The 16,401-nt window shown below is 40.7% G+C and overlaps 1 protein-coding gene and 1 long non-coding RNA gene across 10 annotated transcripts in view; one reads left to right on the forward strand and one right to left on the reverse strand.

Moving 5' to 3' along the window:
* Window positions 1–16,401, reverse strand: part of APBA2 (amyloid beta precursor protein binding family A member 2) — a 115,110-nt gene that overhangs the window by 5,391 nt on the left and 93,318 nt on the right. For all 9 annotated transcript variants that reach the window (XM_068958930.1, XM_068958933.1, XM_068958926.1 and 6 more), the window contains 4 exons: window positions 13,296–13,481; window positions 9,777–9,956; window positions 7,799–8,011; window positions 6,851–6,970 (listed from right to left, as the gene is read on the reverse strand). In XM_068958930.1, the coding sequence (XP_068815031.1) occupies window positions 6,851–6,970; window positions 7,799–8,011; window positions 9,777–9,956; window positions 13,296–13,481 (699 nt within the window). The remainder of the gene's footprint in view (window positions 1–6,850; window positions 6,971–7,798; window positions 8,012–9,776; window positions 9,957–13,295; window positions 13,482–16,401) is intronic.
* On the forward strand, window positions 6–13,283 carry LOC138068940 (uncharacterized). Its single transcript, XR_011143808.1, has 3 exons — window positions 6–4,156; window positions 10,945–10,986; window positions 12,250–13,283. It is a non-coding gene; the product is annotated as an uncharacterized lncRNA (long non-coding RNA).

Here is a 16,401-nt window from a genome sequence, read left to right on the forward strand (position 1 = left end):
TGGCAAGAGAAGTCAAAGTTGATTTAAGATTAGAGATGTCATAACGTAACATTTACTAGGATTTAATAGATGAAAGATAATATTAACGAGAGGTGAGACTTCAGTAACTCTAGAAGATGCTAGGCAGGTTACAATTTTGCAAATTATAATTTTGACTTTCATTCTTATGGACTGAGAGCTTGTATATACATAACAGTGATACACCTGCAACAGTGACACAGCAGCCATGCAGGTGGAGGTAGGCGGAAAAGTGAAAAATGAAACAAGTTTTATAAAGAGATACTGACTGCCAACTTGTTGCAAACTCAAAGGCAAGACAAATTCTGGGGGAACTTCTAAGCTAGAACTAGGGGAAGTTCTTTTTCCATATTAAAACTTTCACTTTGATTTTTGTTTTTCTAACAAATTCTTCTCAAATTGTACAATATTTAAATTTCTTCATAGAACTGTGGCTAAATAATAAGAGCATAGACCTACAATATCCACAAAACCGGAAAAATTAGAGCTGCTGGACTATAATTTTGTTGGGTGTATTTCCTTTGAGACGGGGAGACTATTATTGCTGAGATGCCATTAAGGACATGGGATAGAGCGTTGCAATGGGAATACACTTCTAGGTACATCACATCTCTAAAACTATTGCATGGCTCTCAAACTAATGATTAGTACCGCAGCAGCACTGTCTCCAGCAACGTTCGGAGGTATGCGACTTTGGACATGAATTAGACCTGATTACATCAAAACGTGTTATGCTCCACATAGTTGAAGCTCATCAATACAGATACAGGGATCTCACGTTGTTAAGACAAAAATTCTGTTGAATTTTTTTTGAAGTATGAAAACTTGCTTGCTGTGCCTCTGCAAGTTGGAAAGGGCAGTCTGCTCTCCACAGCCGCTGCTTTGCCCCAGGTTTAAAGTGCTGCTGACCACAGAGACCTTAGGATGAAGAAAGCAGAACAGCCCGCTGCTTCCACTGGCAGCCACAGGTACCAGGAAGAAACTAAGCACAGGTTTTGACTATCTTGCAGTAGGAGAATATTTCTGCAAGAAGAATTACAGTCATCCGGCATAGTCCCAACGGATGCTGTTATTTAAAACTAATCAGAGGTTGCGACATGCATGGTATATAGGCAGAAGGAAAAGCTCAATGCAGCACAAGAGATTTTTCTTCCAAAAAAAAAAAAAAAAAAGTTTCCTCCTCAGCTATGACAGGACCCTCCCTGACAGACCAGACAGCTATATCTTGGATAGAAATTGTTGGTAAATTATTTCAGAAGACTAAGCTCATGCAGCACATCAGGTGGGTAAGATGCAGCTGGAATCTGTGGAACTGAGCAGAGCTTAACAGTGCTGAGATTTACCTTTTGTTTACAGAGAAGAAACCTGACTTGGAGGAAAAGAAATGAATACTATGGGAAATACCATCCAGAGATGGCTGCTTCTGCAGTTACTGTCCATGGCTATAAGCATATGCCAAGAATTATTATTTGCTGAGATCTGATAATTTGTTCAGAGCTAAAATGGAAGATGTGGCTTTTGTCCCAGTGAGTTTATAATCTCAGTCAGAAACAGACACAGTAAGTGGGGAGATGGCCACGCTGGAAGCTGGAACATATTTAAGCTGAAACGTTGTCTGTGGATGACCAGTATTCTTTCTGTATGGCACTAGCAGTTTTCTCTAAATTCCTCCTCTGCAAATAGCAATGCTATATAAAATGAAATTCTTCTTACTCTTTCGAGTTTCAGGCTGTCTAAGGGAGGGTGGGAAGAATATAAGTGATTCTTTGTTTATAAAAAGCCACCTTCAGCCTTCTGAAAAGGGATTTTGTCCTGCAGTGACATATCTTCCAGCACCTGGTCTATAATTAGTGGCTTAGTTCCACTGTGGTTCACAAACTACTTCTGATGCAGTTTTATGGTTAGAGGCACCACCAGCATCCTTCACAGAATTACATCGTGAATTTCAGTCACGTGCAATCCACTGTTTTGCAGGTAGTCTCCCTTTTAATCATATAGCTGACAAGATAAATTGTACTATGTATTTTTGCCTGACTCGCCTATAGAAAGCTTCTCGTTTAACTCTGTTAGAATAACTTTGCTGCTCACTGTTGGGGAGCATATGCAGTAATCCGAAAGCACAAAAAATCAGAATGTGCCAAAAGAAACCCTGTAAATGCATTTTTCACAGAATAAAAGAAAATATACAGACTGTACAGCCAGCTGAAATAAAAGCTTTCAGAGCAAATATGACGTGCCACCCCACCCCACTGGTGTGAAGGCAAAGATAACGGCTTGCACATCTATGGAGAGCACCTTTCATTCTGTGGCTCTCAAAGGGCTTTTAATACCATCGGTGATTTCAGCCTTTCTAACAGCCTCAGATGTAGGAAGCAGCCTCTTATCCCCATTCAAGGATGTGATCTGTCTCCAGGGAAGGCGAGGCTTCCTTTTGGGGAACGTTACCTATTTTAATGAGGTACGGAGAGAAAGAGACACAGAGCGCAAGTGGCTCTGCCCACTCTCGCAGATCACGTTAAGATAGAGCACAGACGTAAAGATCTCACGTACTTAAAGCAGATACTTACGTAGCTCCTGCATTTGCAAGTTACTGATTGAAAGCAGCCTTAAGACTCTGTTGTCGCAGGCCGGTGGAGCTAAGGAGCATGGCAGATTAGGCTGGCAAGTTTGAGCTGAGCAGTACCGCTAAGTAATCGCAGGCCGGTGGAGCTAAGGAGCATGGCAGATTAGGCTGGCAAGTTTGAGCTGAGCAGTACCGCTAAGTAAATACGATTCCACTGAGCCAGGATTGTGTAGCTTGCTATACTTGTTGAACATGGTGACTGCCATGAGATTATTAAATAAAGCATGACTAATCCGGATCTTCTTGTAAGCAAGAGCCTATACCCAACTTACTGTGTAAACAGGAGGGAAAAAAAAAGCTAAACCATACAAGTTAATTTAATTTAGCTGTTACACATTTTGCAATGTGTTAGACAGCTGCAGTGTATCCAGTGTAAAACTTCAGTAGATTCATAATCAGCTTTATTGCAGCTGCCCACTTTGTAGCAAAACATTAAGAATAAAACAGTGCAAGGCAAATTAACTTTATTCTGAGTAAATGCCTTAAATGTAACCTATTAAACCAGCTTTCTCTTCATCTTACTCCCACATTACTATATATGTCCTTAAATTCTGCATATTTTTCCTCTAGACAGTTTAAATATAAGTAAAGGCAAAGATGAAAGAATAAAGTAACCACCACCTGCTAAGTTTTACCTAGTTTTACTGGATTTCTAGGTCGAGTTCCCCGAGGCTTGGAATAGATATACTTGGAGGAGGGGTCACCTGTAAAGAGCTCTGAGGTCTAGAGTGAACAGCGCTATGTTATCAGCAGTAAAAATACAACTACTGATACACAGATCTCATAAAATCTAGGAAAAGGTAATGACAGGATGTAAGAGATGATCATTTGCATTTAAAGAACATTGTAATTTGAAAAGAAGTGGGTCTGAATGATTTTCAGAAGTGACTGGTAGTGCCTTATGTTCACCTCCCAGTCACACAACATCCCTGCTGCTTCCGTTTCATATAGATGCACAACATTCAGTGCAAGCAGTCTTTTTCCTTAATGTGTTAAGGGTCAAATTTCAGTTTCCTTTTATAAATGTGCAGCAAAACTACTGCAGTAGCCTTCAAGAGCCATGAAGAACACCAGGGTTCTTAGTGCAAGAGGAATTTCTGCAACTTTAACACTTTGTGCATTATATCTTGTGTTTGTGCTGGCACCAACGGTCCCGGCAGCTGCGAGCTTCCAGAAAGTGTCCCCACACCCCCAGTGCTCTCTGAGGGACAACTTTAACCTGTGCATTAATAAAACTACACAAAGCAAAACACGGCTCTGCAGCAACCCAGTCTCTGTTATCATCCTGATGCCCTCTGAAAACAAAACATAGGTCAAATAGTACTTTTGTATGTTTAGGTTGTTTATAGGCTATTCACTGCTGTAATGGCTCTATGTCCTGCACAGATGAGACAGGCAGGGTGAAAAGGAACCACAGCAGAACTGTCACCAGCGGAGGCACGGAAATCAGTGTCAGATGCACGCAGAAGGAGAGAGTGGCCCAGCCGTAGGAGACGTTTAATTATACCTGTTCTGGTAAGTTATTTCTTCGCTGTGCTAATGGTGAGCCAACAATGGATAAGGGTATCATTTCTGAATCCCGTCATAACGTGTAACAGTTGCTAGCAATTGGAAAACCCCGCTTTTTAAAAATTGTCTGGGCCTGGACACTGTGTACTGTGTAGGTACTGCGAAGAGTCTCATTGTGAAATGTTAACTGAAGTCAGGGAGGGTGCATCTGAGGAAGGATTTGCCTATATTTTTAACTGTCAGTGTAACAAAAGATGTGAATTTTTCCCTTTTTTTCTTTGGCTCTCACATTCAAGCACAGACTATTCATAAATGAGATGTATTACATTGCTTTCCTTTATGGTTATCTGTGAGGGATTTTTATGCTGAACTTGGTAAACTTTGTGCTGGATGTCATCTAAATGTTACTAATTTAACTGGAACAAATTCAGCCCATCCTCAATGGCGAATATGACAAATGACCAGTAGATGGAGCAAAAATACTGGGAAAGGAGACAGCCGTGGCCTGCAGAACGGCTGAACTGGGGCTCGAAGGAGGTGGGAGATGGTTAGCTGGGACAAGATGAAACGAAACAAATACTGTCTCCTGGGCTCTGTTAGTGCTCTGCCCGTGTGAGGACATGAGTTGCTTGTTGCAGTCCACCTTGGCCTGATGCTTTTCCCCAGCCCTGACTCGCCCCTACCCCACGATGCTGTGAGGGGCCTCCTGAACGAGCAGGTGAACACCATCGTTCTGCTCATTGTTCCTTGAATGCTTTTTCTTTATCGCTGCACCAGCTGGACATAGTACAGCTACAAAGGATAGCAACTAGGAAACCAATCTGTGCCTCACCCACTGTTATATGCTGCCCTGGGCATTCTCTGTGAGATCTTGAAAAACCAGATGCCATCGCATTCATCCTTTTTATACTAACGCTTGGGAGTTGCTAACACTGCCAGCACTAACGCCTACATGCTAATATATGCCTATGCATAGGAGAAAGCAGATTAAGGACAGGCAAAGAAGGAATGAGATTTCACAGAACTATCACACACACTTGATTTTTCTGTATTTTTACAGACCCATATCTACTCAGAGGTGAGACCATTAATCCCCCCAAAAAAACGTGACAAATACTTTACACCTATGCTTCTAAAGGATGTCAGCCTGGGGCAGGCATCACTGCAGAGTGCTTCCAGCTGGCCAAAGGCTCGTGGCAACGTTCTTCATACCCATCTCTGCTGTGACCCCAACATAATCTTAAGTAGGAACACTTAAAACTTAGGTACAATAATAACTTAGAGATGACTAGCAGAGCTGAGAATCTGCTAGTGAGCCATCTGTTGCCTAAAGCGCATTAAGACCCATAATCCATATTAAAGCCCTTTAGATTTACCTGCTGCTCTTCTAAGGATGGCAGGCAAAGATCTGGCAACTTCAAACTACAAGTTCAACAGAACAGGGGCCCAGAGCCCACAGTCCTTTTGTGATGTGGTTTGCTCCATGGGTAGCCTATTATTTTTCCCTAGACTGGAGGAAGAGGAGATGGTGTTGCACTGTCTGCACTACAGACAGTCCCTAATGCCAATACCAGCCCCAGAAAAGGTCAGGTGGCTACTGGAGCTAATATTGTCCAGAGGGTTTGCTTTGGAAAAGTAGCACAGAATGGCTTGGGAAAGAAGAACCAGGAGAGGAAGACCCTGAGCTGCACTGGGTAAGTGTTTGCTGTCATATTCGCTCTCCTTCTTGCTGTTGTTATTAGTGGGGAAACTGCAGCATGCAGAGAAGGGATCCCTGAGAAAGGGCACAGCCCATATAATTACTGGACTGAGAAGGGTTCAGCTTTAGCCATAGGAGGATACAATTGCTCTCCCCTGCCTGCTTTTCAGGATGTTGCCCACTACCGCTTGAGCCAAATGAATTTTGTAAAGAGGGAAAAAAAATTAGAATCTTAGTGAGTATGTGCTGATATTTAAAAAGAGAGAAACAGGATCAGAGCTAAGATCAGGATGTTGTAATTGCAGATGTCTGCTTCAGTATAACTGCTTTTCCTTGCAAATCTGACATGCTAGTAGATTGACGTTAGTTGACAGCGTTACACATTTATTAGAATTGAGGCATTGCACTAAACAATCTGTATTATAAAACTTGTATTACGTAGGAAAAGTCTCTCAAGGATGGCAGTATGTGTTCTCCTAGCACTCTCTATTTGCAATTCACTGTACAGAGATTTGATTACAAGGTTTTGACTCATGAAGGGATCAGAATATGAAAACTGAGGTCTTGGATTGTGGGTATATGTCAACATAAACTGACCTCCTAGAAACTAAAGCACAGAATAAAGGCCTTCGCTAACAAATAAAGTTTTGGATATGGAGCAGAAGCTTCAGGGAGAGATGAGTGGCTGCGGAGGCTGCAGCCACTAGAAACAATTGACAGACACGCTCCACAAACAAACAAACAAAAAATCATCAAAGTTGATGATATCTTTCAGCAAATCGGTTTATGCCTATATATGAACACATCCTTGATGCATGGATGTGTTTACAGGCAGCAGGCCCTGCAAGCTTACACTGTTAATCAGGAAGAACAAGTTCTTCCACGCACCTAGAGGACGTGCGCAAAGAAGAACTTTCAATATTTCAGTGTGTTTCTTACTCAAAAAAAACCAAAAAACCCAAAAAAACAAAACCCTGCAATCACCGAACACAGTAACTTACAATTCCGTTCTGTACGCTGAAGCCCAGTTGGTATTTTAAGTCTGGCCGTTTTATGAGGACAGTAGTGACTGGAGGACAGCTAACAATGTTCAGTTTCACTTGCGTCTGATTCTTGAGACCCTGTAAGATATCCTAGAAGTTAATATTTCTGAAACAGATCTTAATTTGCTCTTTCACTAGCGGTTTCCTAACTGTAACAGGATAAAGCAGCTGATCTGGGATACAGCAGCTACAATTAATAGTGTTGTTAACTTAGAGATACATGTCTTTGTCTTGTTAACATTAGTGTATGGCCCAACAAAACATAACAAACCCTTTGCCTTTAATTACTGTAATAACTTTCCATTCAAGAAAGGCCAAACCTGACTACTGCTTGTTCCCTCCACCAAAACCTGGCTAATTAGTCTCCTGCTGCTGCTCTTGGTGAGTATGCATTGACACTAGACTCAGTGACTGAAGATGATGCATCCTGAGCTTCCCTCATGTCTGGGGAACCTTCATCGACTCACTTCATCTGGAGGCTGCAGTCCACCAGCTCCTCATTCGGCCTCCATCGCTTTTGCCTACATGGAGCCCAAGAGAAGCAGAGTAGATTTTAATCCTCAGATTTCAGTTTGGAGGTTGTGAGGAAGCCTAAAACTTTGGAGATTAGCTAGCTGCTCAAAGTAACTTACTTTGGGCAGCTTTTTGAGATGTTGCCTCATTTGTAGTCCAGTAACAGTGTTGCAGCCAAACTTTCCAGCTCTAAATTTTGATTCATTATCACCCCTGAACCTATATTTCTAATTCTACTTTCTGTTAACGAGCGTTTACATGTTTTTCATAGTGATATGAAAATCATATCTGCTGAAAATTTGCCTAGTCACTTGACAGAATATCATCTCTCTGCTGGTTTACAAGCTACAGCATACAGTTGCAAATTGTATGTTTGTAAGTTGTAAATTGTACCTTTATGATCCCTTGGCATGTTGCAAGAGGAAGACCAACTAAACTGGTCCCGTTAATGGACATAATTTGGTCTCCAATGCTTAGTTTTCCTGAACGGGCTGCAGGGCCTCCATTCATCATGTTAGCCAGGATAACAGTGGGTAGAATGGATCCCCATCCAGACTCCACAATCACTACCCCAAGAATTTCTCCCTTCTGTTTTTCTAGCTGGAGCTGAAACAAAAAACAGACATTTTTTTTTTTGCTTCAATTTATCTAAAATTGAGCATTAGCATCTCAGTTGTTCCCGAGTAAGATCTACAACTTAGAAAAAGAATTCCATTCTTTCCCATTAGGTAGTAGCATTACTTCAAAAGGCTGTTAAAACTGTGGAAAACATAAATGTTTCTTTTCAGCAGTATTTTCCACTTGTTTGTGGAAGGTCGTATAGGCCCTTACGATAAGCAAAAATCAGCACATTGCCTAACTCATAGAAAATGGTGTTTAATATAATTTGTCAACTGAATGAACATCAAAGAGGTAATCATCCTCCTTGGACAGGGGAGGCTGTAACATTTTGTGGCTAAGGCAGCGCTTGGAGCGCAGGGTAAACGTACTCTTTAATGAAATACTGGGAGTACTGGGAGTTGTTTTCTCCCAAATGAAAAACGTTGTGACTGAACTACCTTACATGCACTGTACAAAGACTACTTAGCGAAACAGAACTGCTGTAGTCACATCAGCCTTCAGATTAAAAAAGGATGGGGACATCCCTACTTATAGAAACCACAAAGGCCAGCTGACTTTTGTTGAAGCTATCTACCAAGGCTTTGAACCAATCAGTATGCCACAACTCTGTCATCATTCAAACACGTTCATAAATCAGTTAGAAACCAAGGTGCCACAAACATAATGATCTCAATCACTTTGAAACTTTATATATTTGCATTTGTCTGTTCCGATTATAAGCCAAACCAAGATTTGTCCAATTGACTTTTCAAGAAACACAACAAGAGTTTCTTGTTGTGGGCTACAAGAGAAACATGTTGTCGCAGTTATATGGATGTGAAAACAGTTTATTGATATCTAGCGGCTACAGACATCTAAAACTACACATCAAATCGTAACTTTACCGTCTGCAGCTATAGGTGAAAACTACTCTGTTCTCAAGAACGCACACAGCTGCACAAGAATCAGTAAGGCCAGAAAAAATGAGTATAAAGTAGGAAAGCTGTGACTGAAGGATTAAACAATTTGGCCTTTATCTCCAAGTGAGATCGCTTTAGGACTCAGCAAGGAAACTCTCTGACCTTTAGAACATGGACTAAATCCCCATCGCACGAGAAGCGCCAATAAGACCAGCAGAACCAGGTGCAACTGCGGGTACCACATTCTGGTCTGGAATGCTCAGTTTACAGGGCTTTTTTTGGATGAAATGTAAAGTGTGAAATACAAGGCTGTTTATAAATGTGAACAGGTACACTTATGTAAAGTGAGGCACTTAAGGGAAGTTCTTGCCTTTTCCTATGTTATGATTGCATGGTGTGTTTCATGTGGCAGCTTCCCTGCTGTTCTTCTAAGGGAAGAGAAATTAGCCTGCCCGGTGCCACGGCATCCTGGCCTCATGGTGCTTGTGTCTATCAAAGTAAGAAATCAGTTGCAATGTGCATTAAAATAGATTGCCATCTCTCTTGCTGTATCAACACATTAGTAAAACACAGAAACACCTGACAGTGTACTGCGAAAGGTGCAGAGCTTATTTATGTCAGATGTAAATGTGCTTCATTACTGTTTTGATCAATGGAAGCAGAAAAACCCTGAACACAAAAGAAGCAAATTCTAAAAGCTTATAAAGCTGATTTTAGTAGCAGAGTACTGATAAAACAATGCATCTGGGATGTAAAAAGCATGCTTAAAATGCAAAAGATATTTCCATGAGAACTACATTTCTATGAAAAAAATGGATCAAGATGGAATGAAAACTGAGAAACTAATTTACCTCTTTGCAGTTCTCTGAATTGGAAAAGTGTATGAGATCATCATTGTACATCTCCTGGGTATTGATAATGTCACTGTATTCTTTCTGACTGAGATCCTCTGGGTTAATTCCATTGGCTCTTAAAAACTCTTGGTAAGCCACACTGAAAGCCTGACCGATGGACTGAGCTATCAGCTGTGCCTGTAATGTGAAACAAAAGACAGCTCAGAGAAAAGTCTGGTGCAGAGATTACCTCTGAAGCCACAAGAAACAAGAGAGATACTGAGTTTAAAGGCACAGTCAAAATGAAGGATAGTCCAAAGTTGCTAAGGCAGTATGAATACAAAGGCACTTAAGGTCAGTCTTGTGGAAAGCAACTCTTACATCCAAAACCAAACTGCAAGCTCCGTTAAAAAAAAAAAAAAAAAAACCGATCTCCTTTCAACGGTACATTGGATTAGCATGCAACCGTATGCTATTTATGCACTCGTTCCAATGGACACTGGAGAGCACTGGCTCTGTACTCATACGGACCAAGCTTTACAGAAGAGGCTGTCGCAGACTCCACTTCTGACCACCGTAGATTTGCACAAGTGATGAGAGAACTGCTGCCCTGCTTGCACATGCCTTCACGGACACGTATGCACCGTTGATTTGGGTTGCCTTGTTACCTGCTGTTTCTCCACCTCTGTTTTATAGCGCTGCAAGCACCGCTTCGACAAAACTATCTGCTTTCCCCTTACTGCTATTATACATGCCTCATAGTCCCGGCGAACCAGGAATATCCCTTAGTTACCCGCTGCACACCTACAACAGCTACTACTCCCATTAACGTCTCTTGACTAGCAGTTCAGGGATGCTTTCAAGCGCATGGGCAGAGTCTTGACTACAGCTTGTCCATGGTAGGCACAACTCCTCAGAATCTTCTGTGTCTCATTGATTTGGGGAGCATTTATCTGGGCATGCATTTCCTACAGTATGCAATGTAAGACAACTTCCCATTACAGTGGGCTGTAAGAGTAAACATTAACAGTGCCTAATGCTGAGATGCATCAGGAGTACGTATGCATTAGAAATAAAATGACAGGTAACAGTCATCACAATGATACTAATCACTTTGCAGATTCAGCACACTGCAAAAGTTAACTAATCTGAGTTCTTGAACTTTGTCATGAAATTTATTTTCCAGTTCCACTAGATGGCAATGGAACGCAGAGAAGCAGCAGCAGAGGTAAGGATTTATGTTCAACTTTTTTTTTCTCCCCACCTGCAATTTCTTATTTTCCTGTTCCCAGTCCACTGCAGTTCACAGGGGAGTGCCAAGTGCCAAGATCACTCTTGCATGTTTGTGCTTTCCGGGAACTGTACTCTCTCATCAGGCAATATGAGTAATTCAGTGATCTGAAAAGGAGTTAACTATATCCTGCAATGCTACTCCCTAAAAATAATAGTAATCAAAACTTAAAAAAAAAAACACAAACTACTCTGGAAATGCAACACTTTCTCAGAGAGCAGGTACACGGTGAGTCCAGTTATGAATGCACACTGTTAGACAACATTGTACCATCTAACCCTTTCTTTCCACAATCCACTGAGGAGAGAGTTCACTGTTTTCTTTTGAGGCTAACGGGTTGTTTTCTTATTTTATTTGTACTGAAACAAACAAAAACATCAATTTGTATGACTTGACAATAATTCTAGACAATCAGGATATAAGTAGCCTAACCAGTCAAATAAAATTCTTTAGTATTTTAATACATCATCTCAACTCTTTTTAATCAACATATAAGAATCAATATACCAAGAGGTTTGAATATCAACAGTACAGAAGTCATCCAGAATATTTTAACATCATAGAATTACTAAAGTTTATCATCCGCTGTCATCAACTCCTTTTTTCCGTTTTCTGTCTCCAGGGTAATTGCTTTCTCTGTAGTTAGTTCTTTGCTTTCCCCTCTGTTAACTCTCCATTCCACATTCTCAAAAACAAAATGTTTAGATGTCATTTTCTATTCCATTACTGCTAATAACGGCCAACTTTCATATCTTTCATCTGTATCTCCAGGTTTTTATGAATGTTTTTTGAAAGTCTTCAGCACTGGGTGCAACTGAGAGATGGTGTAATTAAGTTGCTTGAAAAGGTCACGCCAGCAAAGCAGGGGCAGAGCTGAGCAGGGGAGCAGGTCTGCAAACAGTCCCAGCCTAGTGCTCTAAACTTCAGACATGCCATTTCTCATTTACAGGCCTAGCTGCTTCAAAATAATGACAATGATTGCTTAGCTCACAAGATATGCAACCTGTAAGGTATAACGGCCCTAACAAAAGAACTAGATTTTTTTTTAACTTGATATTACAGAAATTTTATTCAAAACTGGTCTATATAACGATGGTCAGAAATGCTCAGTTCTGCCTATTACTTGTAATAGTATCTCAACTGTCTTGTTTTTTCAGTTTTACTAGCTTGATATTTTTTTCTGTATATGTTTTACGTTAGGTTGAAGTTTCCAGGTTGGCCACTTTCGACACAAATATCTTCTATTCAGCCACAAAAACAAATCTGGAGAAACAACAGCAGCAAAGCAGGTTCACCTTCCTCAGCCAGAAGAGGTTAAGGGCATGCCAGGCCAGCGCTTCCCATGGCGGTGGGGGAAGAGGATGGGGCAGAGCCATGCAGAACTCCTCTGCAACCACTGCGGCTGCAGCCCTATATACTCTGTGGCTCCACGCTCATTCATCTTTTCCATTTCTGACGCAAATGAAAATTAGAACCTAAATTCTGAAGTGGTCACTCGGTTTCTTTTAAAAGGGAATTTTAATGGAGAACGTTTTAGAGCTAATATGGTATTGCGTTTTCAGAGTATGTTATGGCACAAAATGACTGAAACAATGCCTTCTGTTGTACAGCTGTTGTTGTGAAAGAGTAGTTGTAGTTCTTCCTAGATATTCTAGCCTTTTTTTTTAAAAAAATTGCTAAATTCTTCTGGTCAGGAAGAAAATTTTTTATAAATACAGAGAACTAAACTTTCTTAGCTCCATTGCATTTGTACAAAACCTGTAATTCATAATCTTTGCTAGAGATAAAAAGGAAAAATGAAAAAATAAGTGGCTGGATATGTTCTTAAACGTCAAAGGAGTGAGTCCTATTTGCAAAGAGTGCACATACCTACCACAGTTAAGTAAGCCATAAGGGAATAAATGGGTAAAGGGCAACCCTGTGCCAGGTCTGCCAATTTGGTAGAAATGACCTCAGCAACTTAGCTTCAGTTTGAAAGAGGACCTAAATGGTTCCCCTCCATTGCTAGGTGTCTGGAGAAACATGTGTGTCCTTACGTACCAATCAGCTGCACTACAGGATCCAATCCAGGATGATAAATTTGATACACAGTATATTCAACTGGCCAGTCCTTCCACAGATTAGCTATAGCTTCCATCAGAAAAAAATTATTTACTGCACAAGTGCATTCAAGAGATCAGACGTAATTTCAGAGATTCTCTAAATGACATCCATTGTTTAAACAGAATTTAATTCAATTTACTTACATCTTCTGATTCAAAGACGTGGCAAATCATTTTGTACTGCTTCTTTCCTTCCTGAGCACCAGGGGTTGTTTCAATACAGTCTTGAGAAGCTGACCTTGGCATGCGGCGTCGCGCCATTAAAACTACAATGTTACCAATGTCAGCAATATATGAGATTGTACGCAGTGCATGATCCATCATTGTTTCCTACATAAAGCAAAGAGAAATGAAGACATCCTTTATGCCTGCTATTATTCCACAAATGTTGCATTTTCTCTCTCCTGGATGGCCCTACTGTGTGAGAATGACAACTCTAGACTCTTTTTAAACAGACCCAGATCCAGCATCCCCTACGCAGTCAATGGACTTGAGCCCTGACTGAAGACATAATGGCTGTTAAAGAAATTGCCTTCCGTGGAAGCGTTGCCTGAGCAAAGACTACATGGTTGCTACTGCAAAGTAATAATGAAGATCTATACCAATATTGTATAAACAATTTCATGCTGTTGGAAAACTACATTTCACTTTTGTATTGTTTTACCTAAATGAAGCAGATGCATTTCACAATGACATAACCAGTTTTAGCAAAGTCACCTGTATATCAGAAAATGTTATATTGCAGTTTTCTGAATTGCTTCTTTAATCATGTCCTATAATAGTAATAACATGTAAGATAACATTTTCTGATCTGTAGCAAAGGTATAATTTTCTTTCTTTGTAAAAGAGCTAGGAAGGCAGTATTTCACCTTCTCTTAAGTTAGAATTTCTAATACTTTTTTATGATTGCTTGGCTCAATATCTCAGATCAGTTTGGCTGTCAAGTGCTGAGAGGGATTTAGTCTAGTGTCCAGACTCACGCAAGTACTCCAAAATTTGCTTAGCCAGCTCCTGCAGGTAAAGTCAGTTGTTTTGTTCATCCGCTTGAAGAGAGAGATCAGCTTTAATGACTTGCTAAATCTGGCCCTGTGTAGGTAACAGCTGGCCAAAATTAGCTTCTGCTTGTGTCTGTCCAGAACTGCTAAAGTTTGACCATATCACAGTGGAGGCCATAAGCAGACGAACATCTCATCTCACAAAAGCTGAACATGAGGGGAGATAGTACAGTCCATTTGGTCAAATACTTCCCTCAGTTTTACCAGTATAATCCAAGCTGACGAGATTGAACTCAGTCAAAATCTTCCTCCAGTCAGTGTCACCAGGCTGCCAGTACAGTTGCACTGGGAGAGCTCGCTCAGCTCAGAAGAGCCTTTGCCCGTGAGATTGGCTTTAAATGGAAACCTGCCCACGCTCCTTCCTCATGAACGTTTCTGATGTAAGAAACCACTGAACCAAGTCTGAAGCATCTTGGAACTTCCTGCCTCGATCTCAAATCCCTGAGCTCTGCATCCTTTAATTACTTTAGCCTTTTAAACTCTATTTTACTTTCTGATATTAGCAGGGAAATCCCAGCCTACCACTTCCAGACACTTTTCTCATAGGAATATATCATTATACAATGGCTTTGATTAAGTACTGAGTTAGCTCGGACAAATGAAAACTGAGTGCATATTTGTAGTCAGAGAAGGATGTGTTGTCAATAGACTTGTTTTATTTCAGATATTACTATTTTGTCTTTTGTCTTCATCTGAATCTTTATATTATTGAACTACAAGCTTCTGTCGTTTCTTCTATAAAAGAGCAGTGAGCTCCCACAAGGAAGAGCCTTCAAGGGCATTTTATAACAGTTTATGTGCACCAATCGGTATAAATGTGTACTATTTTTTTTTTTTTAATTTGTGAAGTCAGCATTGAGCATGAATAAATTTATGTGGATCAACAAATAGTGGTCTCATTTTCATTGAAAGGTTTTCTATATGTATAAATAATGTTATCGTAGTAAAACATAATGTATATTTGCCCGTGACATTGCTAGAGTGATGATTTGAAAGGTGAAATACTTAGGACTGTAAAGACAAGCTGAATGATATACTTGTTTACACTGATGTTTTAGCTTACTAGTTGTACCTTCATAGAAGTTTTATTCGGGATACTTTATTAGCAGTCTGATTTCTTTTTTATTTTTTTTAGTAAAAATAAATAAAAAGCCACAACTTTTCTGAGTTCCCATAATGGTGTGTTGCTATGGAATATGCTCCATGATGCTAAGTACCTGTTATGTTTGAAATGAGAGCTTTAGGAAAGCTCATGCAATCAAGTAGGCTGATTGACTGTACTTCCCTTAAGTGCTTTGAAAAAAATCACCATTACTGAAGTCAGTGTATAACTAAGGAGTAAGAGAAATTGCTAAAAAGAAACGCTAATGTAACTGACGTTAGTACTGCGTATCTGGCAGTGAGAATTCAGGCAAAGTATCCGAAAAAAGCCTCCAAGCTGTAAGGACGCATAGGACCCATAAGATGATCTTTTAAGGCAGTGATGATTAACATTTTCCTCAGGGAAAAATGAAGCATTCAAGGGCTTTATGTTCTTCACCACGTGACCACACATGGGTCCATCAGCAGGGGAGGAGATTGGGCGAGAAGCAGGGGTGCCCCCGCAGCCCTGCTGCCCATGCAGCGCCAGCTGGCCGGAGGTTGCTGGGCTCATCCCAGCGTCAAACCACACCGGACTCTGCTTGTGCCATCGTGTGCGTACAGTGCATGTGCCTGATATAACGGCCAAACCACGGGTGCCCTACTGGCTGTGTGACAAAGAGGAGACTGCAGAGGCTCAGGAGATACAATTTCAATAGCAGGCTGCCAGAATAATTAAATCAGCTCTCAGATGTGGCTAAAGAGCTGGTGACAGGTCAGATATTTGGTCTGGTGGACTGAATCCAGCTCTCTGCCATTGGTTGAATATCCTTATTTTAAGGCAAAAAGAGCCCCAATCCCATTAGGGGACATCTCACACCTGTGCATTATGGGTTTCTTAAACTGGGTGCTGCCTACTTTAAAACCTTATGCTAAGTGCATACTTTTATTAACATGAAGCTTTTTATTGAAACAAAGAATCTGATTCTAAGCTACCGTGAGAGTTTAGTGCCTCCAAACCATGATTTGTTAGCTTTGTTTTCTGTAATTTCTTTATATATCTTGCCACTGTAGAGAAAAACTATTCTCTACTGTCAGAAAGAGAAAGGGTACCA

Source organism: Struthio camelus, chromosome 12 (genome assembly GCF_040807025.1).
Source record: "Struthio camelus isolate bStrCam1 chromosome 12, bStrCam1.hap1, whole genome shotgun sequence".
NCBI classification, from domain to species: domain Eukaryota; kingdom Metazoa; phylum Chordata; class Aves; order Struthioniformes; family Struthionidae; genus Struthio; species Struthio camelus.